Source organism: Serinus canaria, chromosome 10, assembly GCF_022539315.1.
Source record: "Serinus canaria isolate serCan28SL12 chromosome 10, serCan2020, whole genome shotgun sequence".
Classification (NCBI taxonomy): Eukaryota; Metazoa; Chordata; class Aves; order Passeriformes; family Fringillidae; genus Serinus; species Serinus canaria.
Window position 1 is genome coordinate 1,485,446 of NC_066324.1, and position 13,277 is coordinate 1,498,722.

The following is a 13,277-nucleotide window of genomic DNA, read 5'->3' on the forward strand; positions in this document are numbered from 1 at the left end:
GGCCGGGCCGGCCGCGGGATCCGCACCGGCACCGCCACAGGAGCGGCAGCGGCCCCGGGAGCGGCTCCGGGAGCAGCTCCGGCAGCCCCGGGCCGGGCGGATGCAGGGCTCGGCGCGGCGCCGGCCGTTCCCGGCCGCGGCCCCGGGCTCGCCCCCGCCCGCCGGGCCGCTCTACCCGGGCAGGTGAGCGCGGCCGGGGCTCCGCGAGGTGGGAACGGGAAAATCCACCCCGGGTTCACTGGGGATCCTCACCGCATCCAACCCCGCCGGCTCAGCGTGCCCCGAGCCCCCCGGGACAGCCCGGCCCCTTCCCGGGTACCACCCCCGGGTGCTGCGGGGGCCGGGGCATTATTAGACTCGGCGTCGGGATGTCCCGAGGGTCGGGGTTGGGACATCCCCGGGGCCGGGGTCGGGACATCCCCAGGGCCGGGGTCCGGGACATCCCCAGGGTCGGGGTCTCGGACATTCCCAGGGCCGGGGTCCGGGACATCCCCGGGGCCGGGGTCCCGGACATCCCCGGGGTCGGGGGCCGGGACATCCCCAGGGTCGGGGTCCCGGACATCCCCAGGGTCGGGGTCTCCCAAGGTTCCCCCACTCGGCTTTGTCCAAGGCATCCCGGCGTACCTGGGTTATCCCAGCCGATCCGGGGTTTGGCAGACTCTTCCAGGGAGCTGCAGCATTCCCAGCTCATCCAGGATACCCCATCCTCACCCTCCAGCTCTCGGGGTTCATTGAGTCATCCCAGAGTGGTTTGGGGTGGAAAGGAGCTTAAAGATCCTGTCGGTCCATGGGCAGGGACACTTCCATGGAGTTTGGAGCGCGGGCAGCCAAAGCTCGGGGCTGCTTCAGCTGATCCCGTTCTGGTCTGGGCACCAGGAGAGGCATCGATCCGCTTTTCCTGCAGGGAGGTGAAGGTCCAGAGGTGCTGGGGGAGCATCTCGTGGAAGGTTGGATCCTCGGAGGAGGGTACCGGGAGCAGGAGCTGCAGGTGACGCTGCAGCCGAGCATCCCGGTGCTGGAATTCCGCCGGGCAGCGCCGCATTTTCAGCCCTCAGCTCAGCTCCTGGGAGCTGGGATTTTGCTTCATCATGCAAAAGTTAAAAATAGTTGCACTTAATTCAGCACTTTTCACCTTGCTGAAGAGACCGGGAAGAGCCTCCCCACCGGGACGGGTCAGGGACGGCGACAGCTTGGTGCTCTCCTGTCCTGCCTGCTCCTCAGCTTTGCCATCCCGCAGCTCCCAGGGCCGGGGAGGCGCAGCTTTGGCGTGGGCTGACAGCTCTGCCTCCTGCCAGAGCTGCTCCAGGGCCCTGTGTCCCTCTGTCCCCTCCAGGCACGGGGCGGTGAAGGCCGAGGACACCTTCAAGACGTCCCCGTTCCACCTGGACCTGTGGTTCTACTTCACCCTGCAGAACTGGGTGCTGGATTTCGGGCGCCCCATCGCCATGGTGAGTGAGGGGACACGGCCAGGGGGTCCCCAGGGCTGTCCCTTGTGCCAGGGGGGTGTCCTGGAGGAGCTGGCACCACTGCCCTGCTCTGCAGCTGGCTTGGCCCCAGTGCCTGGAGAGCCGTTCCCTGTTCTCTCTCCCACACCTTTGTTTCACACCTGGGAAGTTCCTCCAGCTCTTCCCCATTCCTTGCCTGTATCCCAGAGCCTGGGATTCCATTTCAATGGAATTTTTTCCAGCTGGAAGCTGGCAGAAGGTTCAGGAAGATCCAGGAATCCCAAATGCCTTCCTGACCCCACAGCTTGCCAGCACCGGGCAGGGCTGGGAGTGGAAACTTCCAGAGGGTGATTTTTGGGAAGTTTGCTCCAAGATGAGGTTTGCCCAGCTTGGTCCCTGCCAACCCCCTGCAGCCCAGCTGAGCATTCCCAAGCAATCCCAACGTTTTTCCTCTCCCATGATGGCTGATGTGCTGCTCTTCCCTCTCTCCTCAGATCATCCTCCCTCTGGAATGGTTTCCTCTGAACAAACCCAGCGCTGGAGATTATTTCCACATGGCTTACAACGTTATCACCCCCTTCCTGCTGCTGAAGGTAAGCCTGGGCAATGTCCAGGGGTTCCCCATTCCCACTTTTGGAATGTTCCAGAGGTTTTGAGGGTGTTGGTTATTCCCAAATTCCTGCCAGTAAGGAAGAGTTAAGAGGATTTGTGATGCCACCTCAATTTCCTGCATGTCCAGAGCAAATCCCCCTGGAATTCTGGCTCCAGGAGGAGTCAGAGCTGAGGGTAAAGCTGGGAATGTTCAGGGGTTTTCCATTCCAGGTTTTGCAAAGGCTCAGAGGATTTTAGGATGTTGGTTATTCCCAAATTCCTTCCAGCAAGGAAGAGTTTCCCACTCCAGGAAGGGTTTGTGGTGCCACCTTTTAAAGGGCACCTCAATTTCCTGCATCTCCAAAGCAAATCACTTCCCCCTGGAATTCCGACTCTGGGAGGGGCCAGAGCCCTTTTCCCAAGTGATTTTTTTAGGGCAACATCCACCCTTGGCTTAAAAGGCAGCTGGAAGCAGAGTGGATTTCCTGAACTGTTCAGAGCTTGATTACACTCCATCCTTGACATTGGAATTGTGGCTGGAGCTGGAATTTATCTGGCTCCAGCTGCCAGCCCCTGGATCCCATAAACCATTCACGAGGTGAAATCCTGTCAGATCATTAGGAATCTTTTCCCATTAAACACTTCAGGAGAAAGCAATTACAAATCTGTTTTAACCTTCATTAGCTGGGCGTTGAATTATGGCCTGAGGTGGAAACGATTCCCTCTGGATATTCCGGGAGGATTCCAAGGCTGGGGGCAAAAAGGGAATATCCAGGACGTGGGAGCTGCCCCTTCCCAGGTGATTCCAGCAGGGCTCACCCACAGGAAGGTCCAGGATGCATTTCCCTGTCCCCTCCAGGACCTTGTGCTCTCCTTGGCCTCCTGTGACGTCCGTGGGCAAGGGAAAGTTAAGCCTCCAAATTAAACCCAAATAAGGACAAAATTAAACAGAAATAAGGAGCTTTTCCCTGCTTGGGCAGGGCTGCAAAGCTGATTTAGGGAGAGGGGGGGGGCCCTGGCTGATCCCAGAGCTGACCCAGACAAAGCTGGAAAACTCCTGGAGCTGGGATCTGCCTCGGGAGTTCTTCCCGAGGGTGGAGCTGCATCCCAAAATTCCTGCTCCTGTTCCAAGGCTTGTCCCAGGCCCTGAGCCAGCCTCAGGTGCTGGAGGTGGGGCAGGGAGAGAGCCCAGCACTGAAAGGGGTGCCCAGGAATTGCCCCGAGTGGTTTTGTGGCACTCAGCTCCTCCTGTTCCGTGGGAAAGAAAGGGAACAGAACCCCAAAATGTTCACCTGGGGGGATCCTGGAGTGTCCAGACAGGGTGGGAAGCGTGAGGAGCTCCGTGCTGGAGGCTCTGCTGCCACTGGAGGGCACATCCAACCTCCCAGTCCTCTCCAGAGGAGGAGAGCCACGGCCTGTTAATGAGGGAACCCTCGTTAACAGCAGACCAAACGAGCTCTTGGGGTTGAAAGCAGCAGGAACCCCTTCAGAGATTTTCCTCTCCAAGTTGCCCCAAGCCAGGACAGGTTTTACATCTTTGAGAAAAAGGGATTTGCTGAGGTTATGCCTTTAAAACCCAAGGGCCAGTGCTTAAAACCAGGCCTGTAGCACACGATTTGAAGCACCAAATGCTGGCAGAATGACAATATTTGTCTTGGAATGCTTAGCTTGGGTTCATTTAAAATTACCCTTGATGCTGTTTCTCATTCCTATCCCAATGAACCATGGCTCTCTGTTGGTGTTGTGACATGAAACTCTTGGGATCTGCTTTAGTGGCAGCTTCGGTGAAAGGCCTGAAATTGGATTGTGGTGAGGTACAGGGGCCTCCCCTGCAGAAAGCAATCCATTCTCTTCAGCACAGCCTAACCCTATCAGCTCCTGGGGCTAAAAACACAAAACCTGTGCCTTTGACCCCAGTTTGAGTTCACTCAGGAGTTGGACTTGATGATTTTTTTGGGTCCTTTCCAGCTCAGGATATTCTGGGATTTTCGGTGACGAATTTCTGAACGCTCTGACAAAAACCCCCAAACCCCAGTGAGGGCAGGAGCTGCCACATCCCTGCTGCTCCTCCTCTTCCTCACACCCTCCCTGTGCCTGCAGCTCATCGAGAGGTCCCCCAAGACCCTGCCCAGGTCCATGGTCTACGTCAGCATCATCACCTTCGTGATGGGCGCCAGCATCCACCTGGTGGGAGACTCGGTGAACCACCGGCTGATCTTCAGCGGGTACCAGCACCACCTGTCTGTCAGGGAGAACCCCATCATCAGGAACCTCAAACCCGAGACCCTGGTGAGGGGCTGAGCAGGGCTTGGGAATGGGAAAGGAACCTCAAACCCGAGACCCTGGTGAGGGCTGAGCAGGGTTTGTGAATTCTGAATTTGTAAATGATAAAGGAAGCTCAGATCTGAGACCCTGGTGAGGCCTCAGCTGGGATCTGAAACCTGGATTTGGGAAGGGGAAAGGAACCTCAAACCCGAGACCCTGGTGAGGGCTGAGCAGGGCTCTGAAATCTGAATTTGTAAATGATAAAGGAACCTCAAACCTGAGACCCTGGTGAGGGCTGAGCAGGGCTTGGGAATGGGAAAGGAACCTCAAACCAAAGACCCTGGGGAGGGCTGAGCAGGGCTCTGAAACCTGGATTTGGAAAGGAACCTCAAACCAGAGACCCTGGGGAGGGCTCAGTTGGGTTAGTAAAATCTGAATTTGTAAATGGTAAAGGAACCTCAAACCTGGCTCAGCTGGGTTCTGAAACCTGAATTCATAAATGGTAAAGGAACCTCAAACTTGAGATCCTCATGAGGGCTGAGCAGGGTTTGTGAATTCTGAATTTGTAAATGATAAAAGAAGCTCAGACCTGAGACCCTGGTGAGGCCTCAGCTGGGATCTGAAACCTGGATTTGTGAATGGTAAAGGAACCTCAGACCTGGCTCAGCTGGGTTCTGAAACCTGAACTTTAAATGGTAAAGGAACCTCAAACCTGAGATCCTGGTGAAGGGCTGAGCTGGGCTCTGAAATCTGAATTTATAAATGGCAAATGAACCTTGAGCCTGAGACCTTGGTAAGGGGCTGAGCTGGGCTCAAGCATTCCTAAAATCTGAATTTATAAATCATAAAAGAACCTCAAGGCAAAGGCCTTGGTAAGGGCTGAGGTGGGCTCAAAAATCTGAATTTGTAAATGATAAAGGAGCATCAAGACAGAGACCTTGGTAAGGGGCTGAGACCCTGGGTTTGAGCATTTCTAAAACCTGAATTTATGAGTGACCTGGGCTCGGGGCTGAGCTGGGCTCAGGCATTTCTAAAACCTGAATTTATGAATGTCCTGGGCTCGGGGCTGAGCTGGGCTCAGGCATTTCTAAAACCTGAATTTATGAATGTCCTGGGCTCGGGGCTGAGCTGGGCTCAGGCATTTCTAAAATCTGAATTTATGAATGTCCTGGGTGAGGGGCTGAGCTGGGCTCAGGCATTTCTAAAACCTGAATTGATGAATGTCCTGGGTGAGGGGCTGAGCTGGGCTCAGGCATTTCTAAAACCTGAATTGATGAATGTCCTGGGCTCGGGGCTGAGCTGGGCTCAGGCATTTCTAAAACCTGAATTTATGAATGTCCTGGGCTCGGGGCTGAGCTGGGCTCAGGCGTTCTGAAACCTGGACTGATGGCTGCTGGAGCTGTTTGGGGTCAGCTCTCAGGTTTGCTAACTGGGATCCTCACCCTGTGTCCTGTCACAGATCGACTCCTTCGAGCTGCTCTACTACTACGACGAGTATTTGGGGCACTCCATGTGGTGAGTGATTCCCAGCAGGAGATTATGGGATGGCACAGGGGCAAGGGCAGAGCTTGAAGTGGAAAAAAACCCCCCCCGAGCCAGAGCTGGCTGGGGATAATGTTCTGCTGGCCAGGGCTGGATTAGGATTAGGATCCAGATTAGGGTGGATCTGGCACTCGCTGGAAAATCCCCTCTGCTCGGGGATATTTTGGGATTGGAGGGCCAGAGGAACAGCTTGTCCTTCCAGGGGTGGACAGAAGGTTCCTCCTCCAGCACCCCCAGATGTGCCCCAAACACCCCAAACATCCCAAACACCCCAAGCACCCCAAACACCCCAAACACCCCAGGCACCCCAAACACCCCAGACACCCCAAGCACCCCAAACACCCCAGGCACCCCAAGCACTCCAAACATCCCAGATACCCCAAGTATCCCAAGAGGAGAGCGTGGCTGGGCCTGGATCCACTCCAGGTGATCCTGGGGAAATCCCTCCTGCCTGATTTGGGGTTCCTGGAGTGCTGGGAAGGAGCAAACCCCGTTCTTTGGAGCCCTTTAAAGGGATGAAGAGCTCGGGAGGGTTTGGGAATCCTGCTCCACATCCCAGACACAGCACTGGAGCCTGGAATGCCCTGCTGGAATTATCCAAGGCAGCTGGAGCACAGCTTTGCCTTCATCAGCAAGTCTGGGCTCTTCCTGCTCCAGGCTGGGAATTCCCTGGATCTGCAGAGCCCAGGATGAGCCCAGCTCCTGCCCAGCCCCTCTGTGCCCTGGGGAGGCAGCAGGAATCCCTGAGCAGGGAATCCCACAGCTCCAGGAATCTCCAAACAGGGAATCCCACAGCTCCAGGAATCTCCAAACAGGGAATCCCACAGCTCCAGGAATCCCTGAGCAGGGAATCCCTGAGCAGGGAATCCCACAGCAGCAGGAGGAATCCCACAGCTGCTCCTTCCCCAGGCCCAGCACAGGAGCAGCTCCGGGTGTGGGGTGGATCTGGGGGAGTTCCAATCCCTTCCAGGCTGATCCCAGCCCTGGGCATTGCTGGTTTTTCCAGGTACATCCCGTTTTTCCTGATCCTGTTCATTTACTTCACGGGCTGCTTCACGCCGGCGGCGGAGCAGCCCCGGATGCCCCTGGCTGCCCTGCTCCTGGTGGGGCCCAGCAGCCTCTACTACTGGTGAGTGCTCGAGGGGGAGGGAATCCCACAGGAACGCTCCAGGAACACCCAGGAATACTCCTGGAAGAGCTGCTCCATTCCCCAGGGTTCCCCAGGGCAGCTTTTGCTCTGCGGGGCTGGGAACGCTCTTCCCTGTGATGCCAGGATCAAAACTGATCCCAGAAAAGCTGGGAATGCTCTCCCTGTGATGCCAGGATCAAAACTGATCCCAGGAAAGCTGGGAATGCTCTCCCTGTGATGCCAGGATCAAAACTGATCCCAGAAAAGCTGGGAATGCTCTCCCTGTGATGCCAGGATCAAAACTGATCCCAGGAAATCTTGGAATGCTCTTCCTGTGATCCCAGGAAATCTTGGAATGCTCTCCCTGCATTGCAGGATCACCACTGATCCCAGAACAGCTGGGAATGCTCTCCCTGTGATCCCAGAAGAGCTGGGAACGCTCTCCCTGTGATTCCAGGATCCCACTGATCCCAGAAAAGCTGGGAATACTTTCCCTGTAATCTCAGGATCAGCACTGATCCCGAAAGAGCTGGGAATGCTCTCCCTGTGATCCCAGAAAAGCTGGGAGTGCTCTCCCTGTAATCCCAGGATCCCACTCATCCCAGAAAGGCTGGGAACGCTCTCCCGGTGATCCCGGGAGGGCTGGGAACGCTCTCCCGGTGATCCCAGGAGAGCTGGGAACGCTCTCCCGGTGATCCCGGGAGGGCTGGGAACGCTCTCCCGGTGATGCCAGGAGAGCCTGGGAACGCTCTCCCGGTGATCCCGGGAGAGCTGGGAACGCTCTCCCGGTGATCCCGGGAGGGCTGGGAACCCTCTCCCGGTGATCCCGGGAGGGCTGGGAACGCTCTCCCGGTGATCCCGGGAGAGCTGGGAAGGCTCTCCCAGTGATCCCAGAAAGGCTGGGAAGGCTCTCCCGGTGATCCCGGGAGAGCCTGGGAACGCTCTCCCGGTGATCCCGGGAGAGCTGGGAACCCTCTCCCGGTGATCCCAGAAAGGCTGGGAAGGCTCTCCCGGCGCCCCGGGCTCCCCAGAACTCTCCCGCAGGTACCTGGTGACGGAGGGCCAGATCTTCATCCTCTACATCTTCACCTTCTTCGCCATGATGGCCCTGGTGATGCACCAGCGGCGCAAGGGGCTGGTGCTGGACAGCAACGGGCTCTTCCTCTTCCTCTCCTTCATCATCACCCTGCTGCTCATCGCCGCCTGGGTGGGCTGGCTCTGGAATGACAAAACCCTCCGGAAGAAGTACCCGGGGGTGATTTACATCCCGGAGCCCTGGGCCTTCTACACCCTGCACATGAACAACCTGCACGCGGCCAAGGGCGCCTTTTGATACTTTTTGTGGGGGGGGGGAAAAGAAGAAATCTAGTTTTTCTAAAGTAGATTCATGTGTTTAGAATAAACTCCTGAGCGATGGTGGCTGTGTGGTGATTACCTCTGGTCAGGGAGGGGATTAATTAAAATTCATTAACTCGCTCTCTCTGCTGAGCACAGGGGCAGGAGAGGCCAATTCCCCACAAACGGCCCCAAAATCCACTGGGCAGGGGGGAACTTACAGGGATCCCTGCCCCAGCACCTTCTGCTCTCACAAAGGGCAAATTCCCCACAAAACAACCCAAAATCCATCAGGAAGGGGGGGAACTCCAGAGGTCTCTCCACCAGAACTGCCAGCTCTCACAAGAGGGCAAATTCCCCACAAACAGCCCCAGAACCCATCAGGCAGGGGGTGAATTCCAAGCATCTCTGCCCCAGCACCTTCAGCTCTCACAAAAGGGCCAATTCCCCACAAAACAACCCAAAATCCATCAGGAAGGGGGAAACTCCCAGGATCTGTGCACCTGCACCTTCAGCTCTCGCTCAGGGGCTGAGAATTCCTCAGAATTCCCCACAAACACCCCTGGAATCCATCAGGCAGGGGGTGAATTCCAAGCATCTCTGCCCCAGCACCTTCAGCTCTCACAAAAGGGCAAATTCCTCACAAACAGCCCCAAAATCCATCGGGAAGGGCGGAACTGTGCACCTGCACCTTCTGCTCTCAGGGGCTGAGAATTCCTCAGAATTTCCCCAAACCAGCCCCAGAATCCATCAAGAACTCCAAGGATCTCTGCCCCAGCACCTCCTGCTCTCACTCAGACACGAGAATTCCTCAGAATTCCCCAAAACCAGCCCAAAAGGGGAGCCAGGGCTGGGCAGCTCCAGCTCCAGCAGTGGGGGGAGGAAATCTGCAGGTGAAATCTGGGATAAAAACAGACCCCTTCCCTACAAATCCTGCTGCAGATCCAGAAATCTCCCTCACCCTTCTCCAGAGCCCTCAACCCTTCCTTCTTTTTTTTTTTTTTTTTTTTTTTTAATTTTATTTTTGGATTTTGGAGCTTTCTGCAATTTTTTTGGATTTTTTAAAATTTATTTTGAAAATGTTGGAATTTTTTTTATATATATATTGGAATTTTTAAATTTTTTTTTTTTTTTTTTTTTTTTAATTTGGAATGTTTGGATTTTGGAATATTCGAATATTTTTATTTTGGAATTTTGGGGTTTTTGCATTTTCCTCCTCCTCCCCTCCCAGCAGCCAAGCTCAGTGCCAGGCGCGCTTCCTTGGCATGTTCAGACCCGCGGTTTTGGGGAGCCGGGGAGCCGCAGGGCCCCATCCCGAGGCTGGGAATGGCTTTTCCCGGCAGGAGCGGGAGGCGGCAGGCTCGCTCCGTAGCCATGGCAGCGGGTTTTTATTACAGCCCCCGCCCGCCCCGCCGGACTTCGGCCCCGCTGAAGCGCCCAAGTGGCCGCAGCCGCCTCCGCTCCCGCCGGGACCCCAACCCGCAGGGACTGTCCCCAAAACCATGGTGAGTGACCGTGCCGGCTCGGCCGGGCCCCTCTGCGCCCCCAAAGCTCATTTTAAAGCTGCTCTCTTTTTTTTTTTGTTTGTTTGTTTTTCTCTCTCCGTTCCTGCTCCAGGCAAAGTTTCTGTCCCAGGATCAAATTAACGGTGGGTGCGGGTTTGCTCCGCCTCGGGCGTTAATCAGCGAGAGGAAATTTATATTTATATAAAAATGGCATTTGTGCCCCAAAGTGTCTCGGTCTGGGCTCGCTGTCCCTCAGTCCCGGCTCTCCCGGATCTGCTGCCTGGGAAAACAGGGAAGTCTCCCAGATCCCAGGGAAATTCTGCAGGGCAGGAGCAGCCGCTGCCGATCCCAGGAAAACAGCCCGGGAATTCCGGGGGCTCAGTCCCGTCCTGGGGGGTGCGAGGAGGAGGAGGAGGAAGGAGGAGGAAGGAGGAGGCGGCGCAGGGCATCCAAATTCCCACTGGGAAAGGGGAGCCTCGCCCGGGGCTGGGATTGCTCCGGGAACGGCCGAAGGAAGCTGAAATAAGGGTATTAATAAGGGTATTAATAAGGGTATTAATAAGGGTATTAATAAGGGTATTAATAAGGGTATTAATGAGAGTATTAATCAGAGTATTATTGCAAATCTGATCAGCTCCGCCGAGGGATCGGCGAGCGGAGGAGGCGGCCGGGCCAGGGGAGGCCAGGGCGCCCTCGGGCACCCCCGGGCAGCCCTCGCAGCGAGGGCTGGGGACAGAGGGGACAAGGACGGGGATGGCAGCGAACCAGGCTGGGTTTGTGCTGCGGGAGGGAGCGGGGAGCGCTCCCGGCCGGATCTGGGTCAGCGGCGAGCCGGGGCTGCTGCGGGAGAGGGGGGAGAACTCGGCGGCTCCTCCTCCAAAATATTCCACCACCAACATCCTCCGCCCCATCATCATCATCATCATCCTCCTCCTCTCCTCTCGTCTCCTCTCTCCTTCCTTTTCTTCTTCAGTTTCCTCCTTCTTTCTTTTCCTTCCTCTTTTCCTTCTTCCTCTTCACTTTTTTCCTTCTCTTCCTCCCCCTCCATCATCCTCCGTCCCTCTCCCACCCCCACCAAGGCAAGAAAAGCACTTTTAACCAAAACCCTCCGCTTTCTCCGCCCTTTCCCCCTCCCAGCCGCGCTTCCTCAGCCCGGAGGCCCCAATTAGCTCTCGGGCTTTTAATTGCCCCTAATTTCCCCTGGTCCCACCCCCTGCCCATCACCCTGCTGGAAAGGCGACACCCCCGGGGCCGACACCGGATCCCGGCTGGAATTCTGCCCGGCCCGGAGCGGGGCTCAATGGGATCCTGCCGGCTGACCCAGCTCTGGTTCTTAATTAGAGTTCAAGGAATGTTTTTCCCTGTACGACAAGAAACAAAAAGGGAAGATCAAAGCCTCGGACCTGCTGGCAGTGATGCGGTGCCTGGGAGCCAGCCCCACGCCGGGAGAGGTGCAGAGACACCTGCAGCTGCACAGGATCGGTGAGCTACCTCCACAGCCACCAAAACGGGGGTGAAACATGGAAAAATCCCGTTTTTCTGGAGCTGGGGTGTTCCAGGAGGGAACATCCACCCAGAGCAGTCTCCAGAGGCTGCTGTGATGTGTTAAATCCAGCCCACGGATCAAACCAGTGCCAGTAAAATCCCTAAAAAAGCAGGAGACAAATATTTAACATGGACTTGGAGGGTGGGAGACTGTCCAGACCAACCAACAGAGGTGGAAGAGCACAGAAAGATGTTCGGCTGAAGATCTGTGGGAAAAACAAAGCACAAATCCCAAGGAATTGTGAGATCAGCTGGGGGGGATTAAAAATTCAGGATCCGAGTCCAGAGCACAAATTGAACAGAGTTATAAATGGGATTTTAGGAGAAAAAACCCAGTGGTGATGCGCCCTGATCCAGATCAGGGACAGGGAAGGGAAAGCCCAGGAAAGGAGAGGGAAGTGGGGGAGGACGAGGGGATGTTCAGCCCTGGATCCAGCCCCCAGCAGAGCCATTCCCACAGGATCTGCCCTTCCTTTCCCAGACAGGAACGCAGAGCTGGACTTCTCCACCTTCCTGAACATCATGTACAGGCAGATGAAGCAGGAGGAGCCCCAGGAGGAGATCCTGAGGGCCCTGGCCATGATTGACCGGCAGAAGAGAGGAGTGATCCCCGTGCCCGAGCTCCGCGCCAAGCTCACCCGCCTGGGGGAGAAGCTTTCCGAGGAGGAAGGTACCTGCAATTCCCACTGGGACCAAACCCCTTCCCATTCCCCCTCTTTCTTTCCTCTCTCCTGTTTCTTCCTCCTCTCTTTTCCTTCTCCTCCTCTGCAGCTGCCTCTGGGATGAGGAAGGGCCGGTGCCAGCAGGAGACCCCAAAGTAAAAACAGGCAAAAACCCCAAACCCTCCAGTTTGGCAGAAATTTGGCTCTGAGGGGCACAATAAACCCAGAAACCCATCTGGACTAAATTTGTGGGGGTTTCTGCCTCCCCTGTGGAACTCAAAAAGATGGATATTCCTGCTCCAGAGAATTTTGCATGGAATTAAAATCCAGGTGCTGATCAGTGCCAGTTCAAACTCTCACCTGATCCCAGAGGTGATTGCCAACAAAATCCCCCAAATCCTGCAGTGCTGCTTTCCTCTGAACACCCCAACACCCCAGACATCCCATCCCAACCATGTTTTCCCATCTTTCAGTGGATGACCTGCTGAAAGAAGCCAAAGTTGGGCCAAATGGAACCATCAAGTACGAGGAGTTTGTGCGCCACATCTGCCTGCCCTCGGTCGACTACTGAAACCCAGAGTGGGATTTGCCAAGAGCAGCACCTGGAGGGGTTTTATTTCTATTTTTTCCACTTTCTAGTCAGACTCAGGAACCAGCAGTTGCCTTTCAAAACCTGATTTTGCCTTCATTAAGTCCCCCCCCAATTATTCCTGGAAATACAAGAAATTATATATATATATATATATGTTATTATAGCAATAATAACTGTTATTGAAATAAACCGAGTGTGACAACACATGTCAAGGTTTAAAAAAGTGATTTTAAAAAGCATTTAAATGTTGGGATTGTGGCAGAAGGAACTCATGGTCGAGGTCTCCTGGTTCTCCAAGAAGTCAGCACAGCCCAGCAGGGGTTTGGTGTCTCCACAAAGGAAAAACAGGGAAAAGGGAAAAACAGGGCCAGGAAAATTCCCTTTTCCCACACCAAGAAAAACCTCCCCAGGAAAATTCCCTTTTTCCACACCAGGAAAAACCTCCCCAGGAAAACTCCCCTTTCCCACACCAGGAAAAACCTCCCCAGCTCCAGGCTGATGAAACCCCCTGTGATCCTCGTTTTTGTCCCACCTGGATCTCAGAGCCTTCAGCAGGTCCTCAAAGGGCTGTCTGGAATTTTGGGCAGTTTTCCCTGGATTCAGCTGGGAGGTTTCACAGGGATGGTGGCACAGGCAGTGACCTGGAAAACTCCCATATTCCCATAA

At 55.4% G+C, this 13,277-nt stretch overlaps 2 protein-coding genes across 4 annotated transcripts; both read left to right on the forward strand.

The window, feature by feature from the left end:
• Nucleotides 1–38: 38 nt before the first annotated feature.
• Nucleotides 39–8,388, forward strand: CLN6 (CLN6 transmembrane ER protein). 2 transcript variants are annotated; one of them, XM_050978640.1, is made up of 7 exons: nt 39–183; nt 1,334–1,448; nt 1,940–2,038; nt 4,137–4,325; nt 5,761–5,816; nt 6,850–6,972; nt 8,017–8,388. In XM_050978640.1, the coding sequence occupies exons 1-7, from the start codon at nt 101–103 to the stop codon at nt 8,303–8,305; spliced, it is 954 nt and encodes a 317-aa protein (XP_050834597.1). In that variant the 5' UTR covers nt 39–100; the 3' UTR covers nt 8,306–8,388. The 2 variants fall into 2 exon arrangements, with proteins under 2 accessions (XP_050834597.1, XP_050834596.1); XM_050978639.1 differs by lacking the exon at nt 39–183 and having other exon boundaries at nt 943–1,448.
• A 1,202-nt stretch (nt 8,389–9,590) lies between these two features.
• CALML4 (calmodulin like 4) lies at nt 9,591–12,815 on the forward strand. Of its 2 annotated transcripts, XM_009090197.4 has the most exons (5): nt 9,591–9,812; nt 9,925–9,955; nt 11,154–11,294; nt 11,839–12,027; nt 12,493–12,815. In XM_009090197.4, the coding sequence occupies exons 1-5, from the start codon at nt 9,810–9,812 to the stop codon at nt 12,588–12,590; spliced, it is 462 nt and encodes a 153-aa protein (XP_009088445.2). In that variant the 5' UTR covers nt 9,591–9,809; the 3' UTR covers nt 12,591–12,815. The 2 variants fall into 2 exon arrangements, with proteins under 2 accessions (XP_009088445.2, XP_018769569.1); XM_018914024.3 differs by lacking the exon at nt 9,925–9,955 and having other exon boundaries at nt 9,719–9,812.
• Nucleotides 12,816–13,277: the final 462 nt, after the last annotated feature.

Bases quoted from the DNA above. Each gene is read 5' to 3' on its own strand.
- CLN6 (XM_050978639.1), top strand. From the start codon at position 1,089: ATGCAAAAGTTAAAAATAGTTGCACTTAATTCAGCACTTTTCACCTTG. The intron at 2,039-4,136 runs GTAAGCCTGGGC...CTGTGCCTGCAG, and splicing joins CCCCCTTCCTGCTGCTGAAG to CTCATCGAGAGGTCCCCCAA. The intron at 6,973-8,016 runs GTGAGTGCTCGA...ACTCTCCCGCAG, and splicing joins CCCAGCAGCCTCTACTACTG to GTACCTGGTGACGGAGGGCC.
- CALML4 (XM_009090197.4), top strand. The intron at 9,956-11,153 runs GTGGGTGCGGGT...GTTCTTAATTAG, and splicing joins GTCCCAGGATCAAATTAACG to AGTTCAAGGAATGTTTTTCC. The intron at 11,295-11,838 runs GTGAGCTACCTC...TTCCTTTCCCAG, and splicing joins CCTGCAGCTGCACAGGATCG to ACAGGAACGCAGAGCTGGAC.